This window comes from Corvus brachyrhynchos, unplaced genomic scaffold (assembly GCF_000691975.1).
Source record: "Corvus brachyrhynchos isolate BGI_N302 unplaced genomic scaffold, ASM69197v1 scaffold14, whole genome shotgun sequence".
In the NCBI taxonomy this organism is placed as follows: Eukaryota; Metazoa; Chordata; class Aves; order Passeriformes; family Corvidae; genus Corvus; species Corvus brachyrhynchos.
In genome coordinates this window covers 5,314,234-5,329,433 of record NW_008239110.1, presented here as the reverse complement: position 1 = coordinate 5,329,433, position 15,200 = coordinate 5,314,234, and the positions used below count along the sequence as shown (strand labels likewise).

General features: G+C 37.2%; 1 protein-coding gene across 6 annotated transcripts in view; it reads left to right on the top strand.

The window, feature by feature from the left end:
• Window positions 1-15,200, top strand: part of HACE1 (HECT domain and ankyrin repeat containing E3 ubiquitin protein ligase 1) — a 47,314-nt gene that overhangs the window by 17,337 nt on the left and 14,777 nt on the right. For all 6 annotated transcript variants that reach the window (XM_017739698.1, XM_017739694.1, XM_017739693.1 and 3 more), the window contains 7 exons: window positions 4,648-4,985; window positions 6,075-6,143; window positions 6,790-6,877; window positions 8,762-8,873; window positions 8,956-9,053; window positions 9,238-9,325; window positions 10,424-10,573. In XM_017739698.1, the coding sequence (XP_017595187.1) occupies window positions 4,648-4,985; window positions 6,075-6,143; window positions 6,790-6,877; window positions 8,762-8,873; window positions 8,956-9,053; window positions 9,238-9,325; window positions 10,424-10,573 (943 nt within the window). The remainder of the gene's footprint in view (window positions 1-4,647; window positions 4,986-6,074; window positions 6,144-6,789; window positions 6,878-8,761; window positions 8,874-8,955; window positions 9,054-9,237; window positions 9,326-10,423; window positions 10,574-15,200) is intronic.

The window sequence follows — 15,200 nt, the reverse complement described above, 5'->3', positions numbered from 1 at the left end:
ATTCACTGGGAGTTCTGATCAACAAGCTTTATCCAGCTTCACAAGACAATGAAACAATTGAATTCTTGATCTGTTTGTTGTTTTCACTATGATCATGAAATCTTTTCCCAAGTTGTTCTTGGATTTTATTATTATGTACTTTGAAACACATCAGCTCACTACTACCCTTGCAAGGTTATTGATTTATAGCTGCTTGCAAACACATGCTTTAGGTGGTTGCCATTTAGAAGTTTAATTCCTGAAGGTGTTTGGATTTTTTATGTTTGTTTGTTAAGGAATCCCTCTGTAGAAAGTCATAGATTGCCTTTTTGTAAAGAAGTCCCAGTTTCCTGTGTGCCAGTCTTCACTGAATATACAACTGCCATACTTTTCAGAACACCTAATAAATAAGAGCTGCAGGGTAGTCTTTCTTCTCCCATCTTACTCCATACTCTTACACAGCACAGCTTATATCAAGAAACTTAGATGCCAGTAATTACTTGAGTATTTTTCTTTACCTTTGCATTTCTTCCACTGTGTTGTGAAAACAGTATTTTGAAATAACTGCAATTATTTGATGATATATGTTCATTAGGTTACTTCTAAGGGCTTTTAAGACAGAGCTGTATTGGTAAGATTGTGAGTGATGATACTCTTAATTCCAGTTTATTTAGTGACGTATCTCAGTTTTTGTTTAAATTTCTACTCTTGGAAAGACGAAAAGCATTAGGCTGTTAAAAAAAAAACTTCAAGCACAAATGTTTGTTCTTCTGGCAGCAAAATAGTTTTAAGAACAAATTGATTTATATAATGAATATAAAACTAGTGCTTGAGTCTGAAAAATACTGTGTGCAAAATGTAATGCATTGTACAGTGTGCAATGTAATAATTGTCCTTTGGAGTTGCTCACCAAAATAGGGCAAGATTGGCATAATGTGGGTTTAACCAGAATTCTGTTTTGAAGAAACATAGTCCTACCCAAATCACAAGAATTATTTTATTAAAGGCAGCACTATCTAACAGTTTTAATGAAAATTGCTCTAAGATTAAATAACAAGCAGATGTTGACACACTTCATACAAGAACTATCTTTAGGGAGGTATTCTGCTACTAACCCCAAAAAGGGAAAAAAAGGGAAGGTTTCCTGCTTTTCAGCTCCACATAATTTCAGAACTCAATATAAAATAAGCAAAAACATTCAATTGCAATTTGCAAAGGAAGTGGTATTTCAGTAGAATCACTTATCTGTGTGCCCAAACTGCTTTGTATAATAAAATAATTTTTTCTTAATTTACTGTGGATTTGAGTCCTGTGCACTAAACTTATATTAAACAACTGCCACAGTTGTCCCAGAAAATATCAGTGATTCTTACTTGTGTGAAAACAACATGTATGTTTTTATTAAATAAGCAAAATGTATACTACTGTTGCATTTCCTAACAAAACAAAAGTTTCAGGATGATTTAAAAATTATTATTGCAATCATTGTGATTTATTTAGAAGTTTTATGAGTGAGGCAGCCCTGCAGTAGGCCCACTGTTGTGCCCACTGTACTTTAAAGATTGTTTTAAATTTCAAACTCAGAAGTATATGCTGCTGATGAGAACTTACTGTTGTTTGGGAATGGGCACACAGGTCTGGCAATTCTAAGTTAATGTACAGTTGTGGTTGGTTTAGTCTGTTCTTCCCTGAATTTACAGTGACTGGGTAGTGGGAGATTAGATAATAGTGCTGAGTGAATTGGGTGACTTCCAGTTCTCTCTTATTCCTACCTTTCCTTCAGCTTTTTTGTCCTTTCTTTGAAAATGTGCTTGTGATGGTCTCTTTCACCTTTTGGGAGGAGGTAAAAAAGACTTGACTTTTCTTAATGCTTTGTTAAATTTTTCTGTATCGGTGTACTGATTGAACATATTTTGAAAAGTCGTCACTGTGTTGTAGCTGGGAAGGGATTAAAAATGTGAGTATTCTTGATCTGAGGCTACTGAGGAATGTTATTGCTTGACAAGGTCAAGAAAATCACAGGGCTGTCTGTGCTTTAGTGGAATTCCCTGTATGTGATTCAGGCCTATCCAGATGTTTTAAAGTGGAAGCACTAGCTAATGATACACATTCTTGTACTGATCCTGTAAGATACAAAAGAATCGTTGAATTTTGTATCCCAAGCTTGAAACAAGCTGAGAAACTCTGGGTAGTAATCTTGACCAGGTTTACATTCATTACTTTTCCATGCATTGCTCTTCCAATTGCTTTTCAGTGTGATCTCAGGGAAATGTGCTGCAAAATTTCTCTGTAATTGAACAAGGTTGGGAAGTGCTTAAATGTTTTTTCCTTGTTTCAGATACTGTTCTTTTCTAGAATTGAGGTAACTTCTCTGCTGTGACAAAGTCACTTCATGGATTAGTGATCTCCTGCACCCTCTCTCTTAAAAAGCTATCTGGCATCTGGCAAAAGATTTTGCTCCAGTGTTGCAGTTTGAATATGGATTTGGTTACTGGTCTTGCTTTCTAGATGAGTAAAGAGGAAAGCATTGCATAGGTAAATTCTTGCATTTGGGAGGTAAGGTGTGCAGCTGTAAAGGCTTGGTACTCAATCAGACTCCGCTGTATAATTCCAGAGAAACTTTTCCGTGCTGGGAAATATGACTGAAGTTTGAGTGGATGTCTTTGTTTAATATGAGGTTCATGGTAAGAACTGACTGAAGAATGCTGACTAGTAGTTTGAAAAAAGCATTGCTAGTGGTTTGATTGAATATGTCCATATGCCACTTGAAAAGGTCTGGTCATGGATGCCAACATAAAATGCTGACAGTCATGGATATGGAGGTGATGGGAAATATTTAGAAGTGTTTTATATCCTGAAGTTGGACTAGAAAGAAAGAAAATGAAATGTTAAAATTGCTATGCTTGACTAGACTTTTAAATGAGTTTATGATCAGAAGCTGTGAAGAACTAGCTTTGGAAAAACAAATTGGGTGGAAAAGTTCTGCTGAGTCTTTGGGAAGTAAAAGATAAATCACAAGATATTGGGGGAAATGGTGTCTGGCAAGCTAAACATTGAAAAGTTTGGGGGAAGAAAAGTATATTTTAGTACTCTAGTAAATAATGACCTAGTTTCTTGTGAGTTATAGGTTGAGTACAGCTGCATTTTAATTCTTCTGTGTATCCAATTAATCCTATTTTCCATTAGAAAGTTTTTTTACATTATGTTTTATGGTAAAGGTCTGCCAGGTGGGTCTTGGAGGGAGGATAACTTGGTCCTGTATGGCAGACAATTATATAGAAAATGCTACCTCTGCTGGAGGTGTTCAGATCACCATCCAGAGAAATGTGTGGTCACTAGGAGCACAAGGATTAAGTGAGTGACATGCAAAATATTGAGCAAAGCCTACCAGTATTAGAGATCAAGCGGGCTTTCCCCCACACTCTTTAATGGAAAAAATGGAAGCATAGTGGTAAATTTTTAAATGGTGAATTTCAGCAGTTTTTTTAAATGCACAGCTCTTATGGGAAGTAATTTATTGTGTATTGAGAGCGTGCACTGACAGTGCTCCAGATAGTGTAAACTTCTGGTACAGCATGCTGTAAGTGGCTCTTTATTTTCAAAAGCAACCTGAGAATATGAGAATATAACTTGCAGGGTTTGCTAAGTCTTTGAATGTTTTCATCAGTGAAAAATGTTGATGCAACAGTAATATATGGAAAAAGGAATGCATTTAAAAGTTCACTCTTGGAATGCTGTGAAGTACTTGAGTCGATTACCTCCCTGTAGGATTCGTATTGCTCTGCTCACTAGGCTGTAGGCTTGTGTAACAAGCCCCTAAACACCATTAAGGGACAACACAGTTAGCCCTTGTGGGTTTTTTTATGCTCATGAGAAAGCCACAGGTCTTATCCCTTTTTCTCCTCTGTAGTAGGCCTGCACCTCAGAGTAAATGTGTAATGATGGAACTGTATTGGATTTCAATTATATCGGTTTTAAGCAGGTGGTAGTGAATAAAGAGTGTCTTTGTTAAATAAAATGTATAGCCTTAAAATTTGATATGTGATTCTGCTGATACTTGTTTCTATTTCATAAAGCTGAATGTTTTGTCCCCTTACTATGAAACATCTGAGGTACTGTCAGAATGAGCTGCATGAGCTCAGATTATGCATAAAGCACATTCTTACTAGACATGTGCATGAAGCTGAATCTCAGTGATGTTGTCTGGGATTTCCTCCATGTCCTTCGTAGAGGAAGCTCCTTTGACCAGGTTCTTCTAAAAGAACTGACACTCTCTTACTCCAGAAACTCAACCTGGGTGTTACTGTTTCTTTGCGTGGCTGCAGTGGTCAGGCAGTAGCGTGCTGTGTGACCACTGTGAAGCCAAACTCTGTTCTATAGTTCAGTTCTATAGTTCTTCTGTAGTTCTTTATAAATTAGTTTATCTTTCTTCCATCTGCTGCTTGATTATTTTCCTTCTATATGAAATTTTTTCTTTGTGCTGTTTGGCTACAAATGCAGAATTTTTTGGGTGTATTTGCCTCTTATCTCTAACATGACCTCTAACGGATCATTTAAAACTTTAAAATGTGCATGATATTTGTTTGCCTTAAGAGGATTATCACATTATTAATATTATCTAATGTCAGCATGTTCCTTTTTGTCTGTTTTTTCACGTGTTTATTGCAGCCACTGGAACTACTCTGGCATTCTCTGGATGAATGGCTTGTTCTGATCGCCACGGAGCTGATGAAAAACAAAAGGGACTCTGCCAACATTACTTCTATTTTATTGAAGCAAAAGGGACCAGATCACCAGGATGCTACTCCCACACCTTCTTTTGCCACTGCAGGAACTGAGGGAAGAAAAGAGTTGTCCACTGATGCTGTTGATTTAAAAACATACGATGTTGCTGGGAAGCAGGAAGCTTGTGCTGATTGTCAGGATGTTATCTCCATGACAGCAAACAGGCTGAGTGCTGTCATTCAAGCCTTCTATATGTGCTGCTCCTGTCAGATGCCTCAGGGGTAAGGAGAGGATTCGTTCTTCTTACCCAAACTACTACCATTTTAAAAGCATTCATACTTACTTGGAAGAATGTTGGTGCTGATGACATTGTGTTAGTGATAGTCAAGGCTATGCTGTTTATTGCTTTCACTAGTTCAGTTATTTGAATTTTTTTTTTTTTTCTGGTTCTGAAGGCACCAAACAGCACTGCAAATTTCCCATAGTGCTGCTGCCTATGAATGTAGCTGCACTGGGGCAGACTTTGTATTGAATGTCTCATGGCTCTTTGTAATCATTTCGTATACTTTTAGGTAGTAGGATTTTGATATTTTGAAACTTAGCTGTATTTGCTGTTTGTTTTTAATGTGAAATTAACCCTGAATTTAATGTGATTATCCAACAGGAAGAGCTATAAACTCAGAAGAAAAAAAGAAAAGCGAATTAACTTAGTGTATGAAAGTGATGGGTGGGGCAAAACTTATTTGATTATATTATATATAGAAAGGGGAGCTCAGTCTCAAAGTAAGGCTCACCTGGAATCTTGTCCCAGGTTGACAAACGTAGTTTTGTGTGGAACATGCAGTTCAACTTAGGTAAACTTAATATCATTGAGGTCTGGTTTAAAAAGGAAATAAGTGTGACCACTGTAACTGAGGTCCTAGTCTGTCCAAGACTGCTGTGGATTGTATTTGTGGCTTTGGCCCTTGTGAATAGAAGATTAGGCAGGTATGGTGGTATTACAAGCTTGCTGAGGAATCTAGAAGCAAGGGTCCTACTACATGACAACTTGGTTATTCCTAGTCACCATAGGGGTTATTTCTTTCTTTGCCAAACTGAGTGGAATAAAAGCTTTCAAGTTGGCCAGTAATATTTGTCTGGGGCATAGTTCGCTGTGGATGTTCTGGAATATGATTGATTATTGATATTTTTGTCTTTTCTATTAGTTTGTTATGCGATCTTAATGCTGTTGAATATTTAGTTTCATGATGACTAGTTAAACAATGTCAGTTTCTATTTGTGTAATACTTTATTAAAAAAAAGTAACAATTTATGTAATTCAGATTTTTTTTGGTTGCACTAATCGAAAACATCTTATGATTTTTGAACAGGATGACGTCACCTCGTTTTATAGAATTTGTTTGTAAACATGATGATGTCCTTAAGTGTTTTGTTAACCGGTAAGCTTCAACAAATATGGACATTGTAATCCACCCCTCTGTTCCTCCCCAGCAATAATTCATTTTTTTCTTCTTACTGAGTTGTATTTTTAGATTGTTGCTGTGATATATGAACAATATGCAATTTAATGGTCTTGCTGAACTCAAGGGAGTGTAGATTAATGATTCAGAGCTCAGACTTAAATGAGCTTTTCTACATATTTAAGTGATCTATTTGTAAGATTTGTGAACAAAATCTATTTCACAGAGCAACAGAGTAATTTGTTGAATGGATTCTTTCCTTATATTTGTTTCAAGTAAAGCCTTCCCTTTTAAGGTAGATGAAAACTTCCATTCTTCCTCAAATGTGTGACAACGTAAAGGAGTCTAAACCATCTCTGTACAGTTGGCTGTTTCCAGAGTTTTTCTGGGACTGTCAGGTTTATAACTTTACTTCTGTGTGAGTAGCTGCTTCTAATCCTCCCATGTTTAACAGATGAGGTAGTATAAGTTGTTTGGAAACAAGAGTTAGGAAGAAATTATAAAATAGAAGAATCTGTTGAAACTTCTCTATATGGTTAATTGCATTGTTCTTTATGTAGACTTTTTGCATCACGAAGCGTTATTATTAAATCTCTAACAGACTTCTAACCTATTTTTCTTTCAGAAATCCCAAAATAATTTTTGATCACTTTCATTTTCTTCTGGAGTGTCCTGAACTAATGTCCAGATTTATGCATATCATAAAAGCTCAGGTAAATGTCAGGAGGTGCTTAGTTACAACTTCTGTGAATACAAAAGATGTTTTGTTTAAAAATAGTATTTAAAGAAAATCCATTTGGGGAGGATGTAAGAACTAAACATGGCCTCTAGTGCTTCTGAATCTGTGATGTTGAAAGATCATGTTAAAAAGACATGGCAGCCAGATTTCTGTATAATAATTCTTTAAAATACATGGGTGAGTCCATCTGAGATAACCAATGTTTGATGTCTTACAAGTCCAACTTTCAGTTAAAGAGGGAAATTTCTATTTTTAAATCTATATATGCACATCTAATAGACTGAGCTTTAAAATGCTGTACTTTTCCCCTAAATGACTTAAATTTTGAGACAAACCAGAGGATAAATACATCACTATTACTTGATTTGGTCGTAGTTAGTGGCAGCTCCTTTAATGAAACATTATGTTGTCTTGTCTGTTCCTAAAGCTTTATTTCCTTAGTTGTAAACCATACAGTGCTTTTAAAGATAAATTGTTTTTATTAATCCAGTTTCATTTTTGGGACATGGTGTAGGTGTATTGTTTATTCATTCTTTTGTTGAAATGATGTCATTTTTGTTGTAATGTCCTCACACGGGGCACCACTTGACACTGATCATGCTGTAATCAAATCTCTCCTGATGGGAGAGATCTTTTAAAGTCCTTGCCAGGAGTTCCAGAGACAAACGGGACTCTCAGCCTTTGCTGCTTCTAGATAGTTGTTTATTAAGTCTTATCAGAGAAACAGAGTCACTAGCATGACCCAGACACAGCACAAAGCAGAGAGTACAGGAGAAGGCGGAGTTATCAAGATTAAACGGCCTTTTTAAAGGTAAATCAACCAATGGTTACTAAAAACGTACATTATTTTTACTTTTCTACCAATTATTTAGTAACACAGCCAGGAACTGTGGAATTCTTTGTCCAATCATCCCAAACTACTTTTACTGCAGAATATGGAGTAGTAGAAGAAGAAGATTTGGAGAACAACAATCCTCCATTTTGATGTTTTTTGCTTTTATCTATTTAATACATTAACAAACCCAAAACCTCTTAAATTTTTCACCCTGTGACAATCTTACATAGTAGTCTATCGCCTAATTTACACCAGTGTAGTTTCTGATTATTTTCTAATAGTAGGCAGTTTTTTCCAAGGACGGAGGTCAAAAACAGTGTTGTTCAGGGGGGTAAAACCCTTCAAAACAGGCAGAGAAATATTCTCTGCACTCTGGGTTCCCACAGGTGTTTTTGAAACTCATGAGTAATGAGGAGACCCCCAAGAAATGATACCCTGTTTGTTAGATCAACTCATGTACGTGCTGTGAATTGCAGGGGATGAGAAAGGCCATACTTGTGTCATACCTGTCTCAAAAGAGCTGCAAAATATCAATATAAACACTGACTCAAGTTAGAACCTTCTCACCTAGGAATTGCTTTGTAAGGTTTCTGGTTCCTTTGGGGTGTTTTATATTGCCAATGAACGTAACTACAGCTAGGGCTGGTTCATATCACTTGTGTTTCTGTGCTCAGCTGTGATTGATTATCAGTAGTTTTACGGAAGCCAGTGACTTATTTCTTATCCAAGTTCCTTCATGCCCCCCCGAACTGTAAGAAGTTTTGTGCTGGTTTTCTCTTCTATGGAAAACTTTGATAGCTATTTCTCGATAGTTGGTGGTCCAGTCTTTCTGCAGACCCAACTTCAGCAAGCACTCAAAGGCATGTCTGGTCCTTTCCTCTTGCCAAAATACTGTATAGCATATTGGGGTAACTCTGCACATGTCAAAAATTAACTGAGAACTATGCATAACCATTTGCTTACAGGAGAGGAATTATTCAGGGGAATGCATGTGTATAATATGGTTTGCACCTTGTTTTGTAGCCATTTAAAGATCGCTGTGAATGGTTCTATGAACATCTGCATGCTGGGCAGCCAGATTCAGACATGGTGCACAGGCCTGTCAATGAAAATGACATACTTCTGGTTCACAGAGGTATTGTGTTCCAAATGGTATTAGTGTATCTTGGAAAGATAATGAATGAAGATGAAAAAATTAATTGGTATTTTGTATTTAGATTCTATTTTTAGGAGTAGCTGTGAAGTTGTGTCTAAAGCAAACTGTGCAAAACTAAAGCAGGGGATTGCTGTGAGATTCCATGGAGAAGAAGGCATGGTGGGTAAAACTGCATGGTTTTCTTTTATAGCATTTTCATGTGGAAATAATAATTCTCATTCACAAGTGTGGTTTTGAACTAAACCCTACTTTAAAATTCCTTTAAAAGAAATACGTGGTTACTCAGCATAACTATGCAGTGAAAGTTTTGTGTACTAATATGTTTCATTCTTTTGACATGCAGGGACAGGGTGTGGTGCGTGAATGGTTTGATATCTTATCCAGTGAAATAGTTAACCCAGATTATGCCTTATTTACCCAGTCAGCTGATGGTATGTCTTTGCCTTTTTTTTTTTTTTCCTAAATTTAGGGTGTCATTTTTTATAAAAGCATTTTTGTAATCCAAAAAACAAAGGTCACTTAACTGGGTTCAGAATATAAGATTGTTACTTTTGAAAAGCAGGACTGACAGAATTGATCTCATATATAGAGAAATCATCTATTCATTGTACACTTTTATAACAATAGGTGAAATATTTCTCTTGCTTTGAAGTTTCCTTCTCCTCTGTAAGAGGAGAGCAAGTTGTTGGTTTTAATGAGGCCATGCTGTTTCTGCCTGGTAGTCGAAGGACATAACACTGAGAGGAGTATATAAAGTGCTTTCCTTTCTTCCACATCTGCAAGGGAAATGTGGAGGTATTCCTTCATCTCCTTTTAGAAATCCATAAATTCAATCAGCTCATTTTTATTGTAAACCCGGATGTTGATCTCCACAGGCCTCCTTTGTATTTGACTTTTTGTCTTTTGGGTTCTTCATATAAAGCAAGTCTTTATAAATAAAAGATTTCACATCATCATGAGTGATAAGTGTTTTGTTTTCTACCTTACAAAGTCTTGGAAGTGGCAAGGGTCAACAGTACAGGCACAGATTATTTCATGACAGTTAAAAGGAGAGGTTCAGGTGTGCCTGTTTGAAGTAGTCTTCTCCAAGGAGACCAGGACTGGACTGTCTTCTGCCTGCATCTGGCTGGAGACAGATGAAAGGAAGTAGATACATTCTCATCCTTCCTTTGAGCATGTTCACAAGCTGATAGAAGCAAAGCCTGTTAGAGTGAATAAAACGTGTATATAGCAATATAGTAAGATGGAGGACCAAATTAAGCAGTTGATAATTACCCTTTTATTGATGATAATTATTTCAGAACAGTGCCTTGGAGAGTGGCTAAGCAGTATCATTGTAATAAGATGTCATTACATTCTAAGACATTGCTTTCTGACATCTCTTTTGTGTAAACAAAAAACCCTAAACAGACTTCCAAAACCCCAAGAAAAAAACTCTTGCAGTGTTTTCAGATGCTTAGTGTGTTTGATAAATAAGAACTTAATTAAAAAAAAATGTAATGGATCATGATAATATTTTGGTTTTATAGGAACAACTTTCCAGCCAAACAGCAACTCTTCTGTAAATCCAGATCATTTGAACTACTTCCGTTTCGCAGGCCAGATCCTGGGGCTGGCTCTGAATCACAGGCAGCTGGTGAACATCTACTTCACAAGGTCATTCTACAAACATATTCTTGGTATGGTTTTATTAAAATCCTGTTTATTAGTCATAACAGTTGTCTGAGTAGTAAACCTTTTCCTTTTTTACTTTTGTGTGTATGGTAAAAGTGAAAAAGCCTTGGAAATTAATGTCTTGGTAGTTTTTATGTACATCAGAGTCACAACAATTCTTTGCATCACAGTTGTGAAATTCATCTCTTCTTCTGTGTAGTGTCATTCTTGAGAAATGGTTGTTCTGTAGTTAACTTAAGACAAAGCTGAGAAAGTTTATGAACTCTGGCAAAAATCTGTCAGGCATTCTTGATTATACCTGAAGTTTTTCACTTGTGTAATGGTTTTTGAAAAGGTGAAGCCCTGCTGTTGAAAACCTCTCTGTCTACCCGCTCCAACAAATACTACTTATTTCCTGAAATAGGGTTTCAGAGCTAATGCAGGTTCATCCTGTCTCCTTAATGAGAGAAGTTAACTCATATGCTTTTACTGTGGCATTCAAAATGATTGGACAGACGTTTTTATGGAAATGTTACTTTTTTAGTAGAGGAGAACCTCTGTTACCTGGTGGTATCTGTGGTCTAGGGCTCTTCTCTGCTCTTCTTTAAGAACCTTTGTGCCTCTTGATTGTTGAACAAGATGCCTCTCTTCTACATTGTCATGAAAAAACTTCTCTTGAAAGAAGATGTGATTTCATGTGCATTCTTGTTATTCCTCCAAGTACATAAATTTATTTGCTGTTGCATGCAGAATTTCCTTTGTGTTCAATCACTAATCTTCTTTGGAAGTATAAGATAGCTTGATGGTTTTCTGTAATCATTTTGTCTACCTACAGTCTTCCTGTGATGTTTGCTGGGTCCAGGACAGATAAACTCTTAACTTCAAGTTTATTGTTTATCTTCCCTGAAAGTGTTCAGAGAACACTGTTGCAGTTCATTGAAGGTGCAGGCTCAGTCATCTTTGTCAAGATCTTCTTCAAAGAGGAGTGTATTTTACTTCTCTCCCTCAGTACTGCTTTCTGTGGCAGGAGAGGGACTGTGCTGGGCAAGAGCCAGTGGAGCACAGCCAGTCTGCAGCAGCACCATGTTGGCAGTGCTTCATCAGGATTTCCTAGTTGTTGATCTTCACACAGGAAAGTGGTTCTAAAGTAGCAGTATCATTGCATGGCACAGTTTGGTGCTGATTTAAGGCTTGGCCTCTCACATCGCAAGTGAGTAGAAGAATGGTGAATGATTTGGGTTTGAAGGGATCTTAGATACTTTGGGCAGGAGTACCTTCCTCTAAACCAGGTTGCTCAAAGCCCTTTACAGCTTGGTCTTGGAACACTTCCAGGGATGGGGCATCCACAACTTCTCTGGGCAACCTGTTCCAGTGCCTCATCACCCTGGCAGTAAAGAAATTCTTCCTAATACCCAATCTAAATCTATTCTCTTTCAGATTAAAACTATTCCCCTTTGTCCTGTCACTACTTGCCTGTGTAAGAAGTCCCTCTCCACCTCTTTTGTAGACCTTCTTCTGGTACTGGAAGGCTGCTTGAAGGTCTCCCTGGACCTTTCTCTTCTCCAGGCTGAAACAACTCCAACTGTCTTAGCCTTCAGTCTTCATAGGAGAGGTGCTTCAGCCATTTGATCATCACTGTAGCCTTGTCTGGACTTGCTCCAACAGGTCTATGTCCTTCTTATGTTGGGGCCCCAGAGCTGGATGCAGTACTCCAGATGGGGTCTCATGAGTATGAGGTAGAGGGGCAGAATCATCTTCTTTGACCTGCTGGCCACACTGCTTTTCATTGTTAAGAATAACACTCACAGGCTAATTTCCTTGTGATGTATTCACAAAAAAGAAAATCTTACTTTTCTACTCTTCAGTGTCACCTTGAGAACAAGCAAATGTTGTTCTCGTCACCTTTTTCAGAAATAACTACTAATGATTTTGGGTTCCTTACTGGTTTTGACTTCTGATGATATGCTGATTTGTTGGTTTCTGAATTGACAAGATGACCTGTTACTTACTTTTTTCTTTTTTTTTCACTTTGCTAGAATAACTATTGCAAACCAAGCAGCAGTCATTAGTCTCTGTTAATAAGGTCTAACTGATCTTAATAAGGTCTTGTCATGCTGTTTTACAGGCATCCTGGAACTTTCTAGAGGTTTATACACATGCAGCTTGTTTAAGGTCAAAAGGTTCACAATTCTTTATAACTTCTTGTTACTTATCAGGGAACTGGAAAAATTACACCTCCACTTCTCAAAGTAGATGCTTTTTCTGCCTCAGTCACTGTGATTTATTTAAACCTTTCTGAGGCCTTCTCCATCAGCTTTGTGCATCTCCTATCTTCGTGCTTAAGGAATCAGAATTGCGTAGCAGTGGATGCTCCTGAGGGGGTTTTATTTTTGCTAACTGTTGTTCATGCCAAATACAAGTTACCTGGTTACAGACATAGAAATTCCCTTCAGCTACTTGTCAGGCCTTAAGTAAAGGAGCATGAAATCTCTTGCAGTCTGAGACTGTTTCCATTCCTTTGGTTTCTCACCTTACACTGAGATCCTTGTTTTCTGCAGTGACGATATAGCCATCTGTTGACGGCACTGCAACCACCAGTTGTGTGCTAAGACCTTCTGTATCTGAGGAACAGTGTGAATCTCTTTCAAAGGAACTCCTCTTTTTACTCAACAGATAAGAAGTGAAAGTGCCTTAATTTGAAGCTGAAACCTTTATGAACAAATGTTCATACACTTTTTTGAGACTCAGATGGGTGCATTACCTTTTTCCACTGTGGTGGATTGAGATCTTTCTGCAACAATATCTGGTAGGCAAGGAAAGATGAACTTAAGTGATAACCCAGCTAATACACAACTGATGTGCTTTGTAAGGTGTTAGATATGTAGTGTGTGTGACTTTTTTGCATGTGTGCTGTGAAATCAAGCATTGTGCCATAGGTCTGCATGTTTATTAAGGCTGCACTCTATTCCAGATGTAGCACAGGGAGAAATACAGTCAGAAATTAAGAAATTGTATTTCTTTAAGCATCCAATTACTCTTCTGTTTGTAAAAGGAAACTTCCACTTCCAGCTTACAAAGACAAGATAGAGGATAAATTCGTAACTGTTCTATCTACTCTTACATTCCACTCTGTAATAGAAAGTAGTCCTTGAAATGGCATAAACAAAAGTGAGAATTAATTTCTGGGTCAGTGTATTTTGAACTGGAGGCCTTAAAACCTTGAATAATTAATGAGCTTGTCTCAGAGCTTACCTGTAGCTTTCTCTTTTAAGTTCTGTGTTGCACAGAAATATCTGCTTCTCACAATTATGCTAAGATAGATTTCTCTTCCTTTTCAAACTACAGGGGCATTAAGGGTATACAGGAGAAAGATACATAGTATTTTGTGGGATTCAAATTTTGTCCTGATAAATCTGATGAAGTTTTTTTATAACTGCCTGATTGAGTGTGTTTATTGGTAAAATATCTGTCAACCAAATCACTGAGCTTAGTGCTTTGGTCTCACAACATGCTGACTATGAGCGTACTCTTATCACAACATTCCAGTTAAGTTTCTTCTCTAAAGGAGTCTCTGATTCCTACTTTTCAGTCTTCTTTTCCCACATTTTGTTTATATCCCTCAGAGACATCATTATTTCCACATTTCATATTTCAAATGCCCATATGCTTGCTAGTTGGCAAAAGTGAAAGTCCTCTGGAAACTACTAGACAGCTACTAGATTTTTTTGTTTTCAGAGAGATGACAGTGATATTTAATTAGTAAGTTACCTACCCCTCTCTTAAACTGGAGTGTTGCTTGATTTTATTTGAAAAGCAATGCCTTACAGCTTGTGTACACACCATCAGCTCTTCCAGGGAAATACTCTAACATTTTTTACAGTTGGATGTTTTGCAGTGGCTGCTAACCTTTGAATTTTGTGTTACTCTGGGGTACTGCATCCACAATCCATAGTGTGTTAAGGATTCTACTAATGGGCACTCTTATGGCACTGCATGGTGAAGCAGACAGTACTTACCAATAACTTGCTTTTCTCTAAACCTACTGCTACCCTCACCCCCTGCCCCGTTTCCCAGGTAATTGTATCTGTCTTGGTAGAGTTAAAATATCGAACATGACAGAGTTAAAATAATCGAGGTCTGCTTTCTTGGGTAGTGAAGAGGGTAGCTCTCTTGCATAAACTAAGGTCACGTAGTTCTGGGCCCATTTGCTCAAATGTGCTTGAGTGCCATGTCTGGGAAGGGATTTGTAATTAGTCAATTTCTGTACCTGGATAAAAGTCAAACTTCTAGCAACTCTCCTTTTCATGCTTCTAAAGTATTTGCAAGTTCAGTTTGAAATACAAAATTCCTATAATAATTGTTTTTAACTATATAATAGATCTCATTTCAAAGACAGTTCAAAAGAAGAACACTGAAGAGTAATAGAGTTTTCTGGGTACAGGGAGGTCGTCTCCTCCTGCAAGTAATGCTCTGGGGGAAAAGATACTGTTATAGAGAAATACAGTGTTTGAGTTTCTAAAAGTTAGGTAGAGAACTTTAAGAGTTTGTAGGAAACATTTAACATTTTATGTTCAGAATGGGTAGATGCTTTTACTGAAATCCATTAGTGAACTAAAACTGTGTTTTTTCCTGAGTGGTATGTAATTTTCTTCA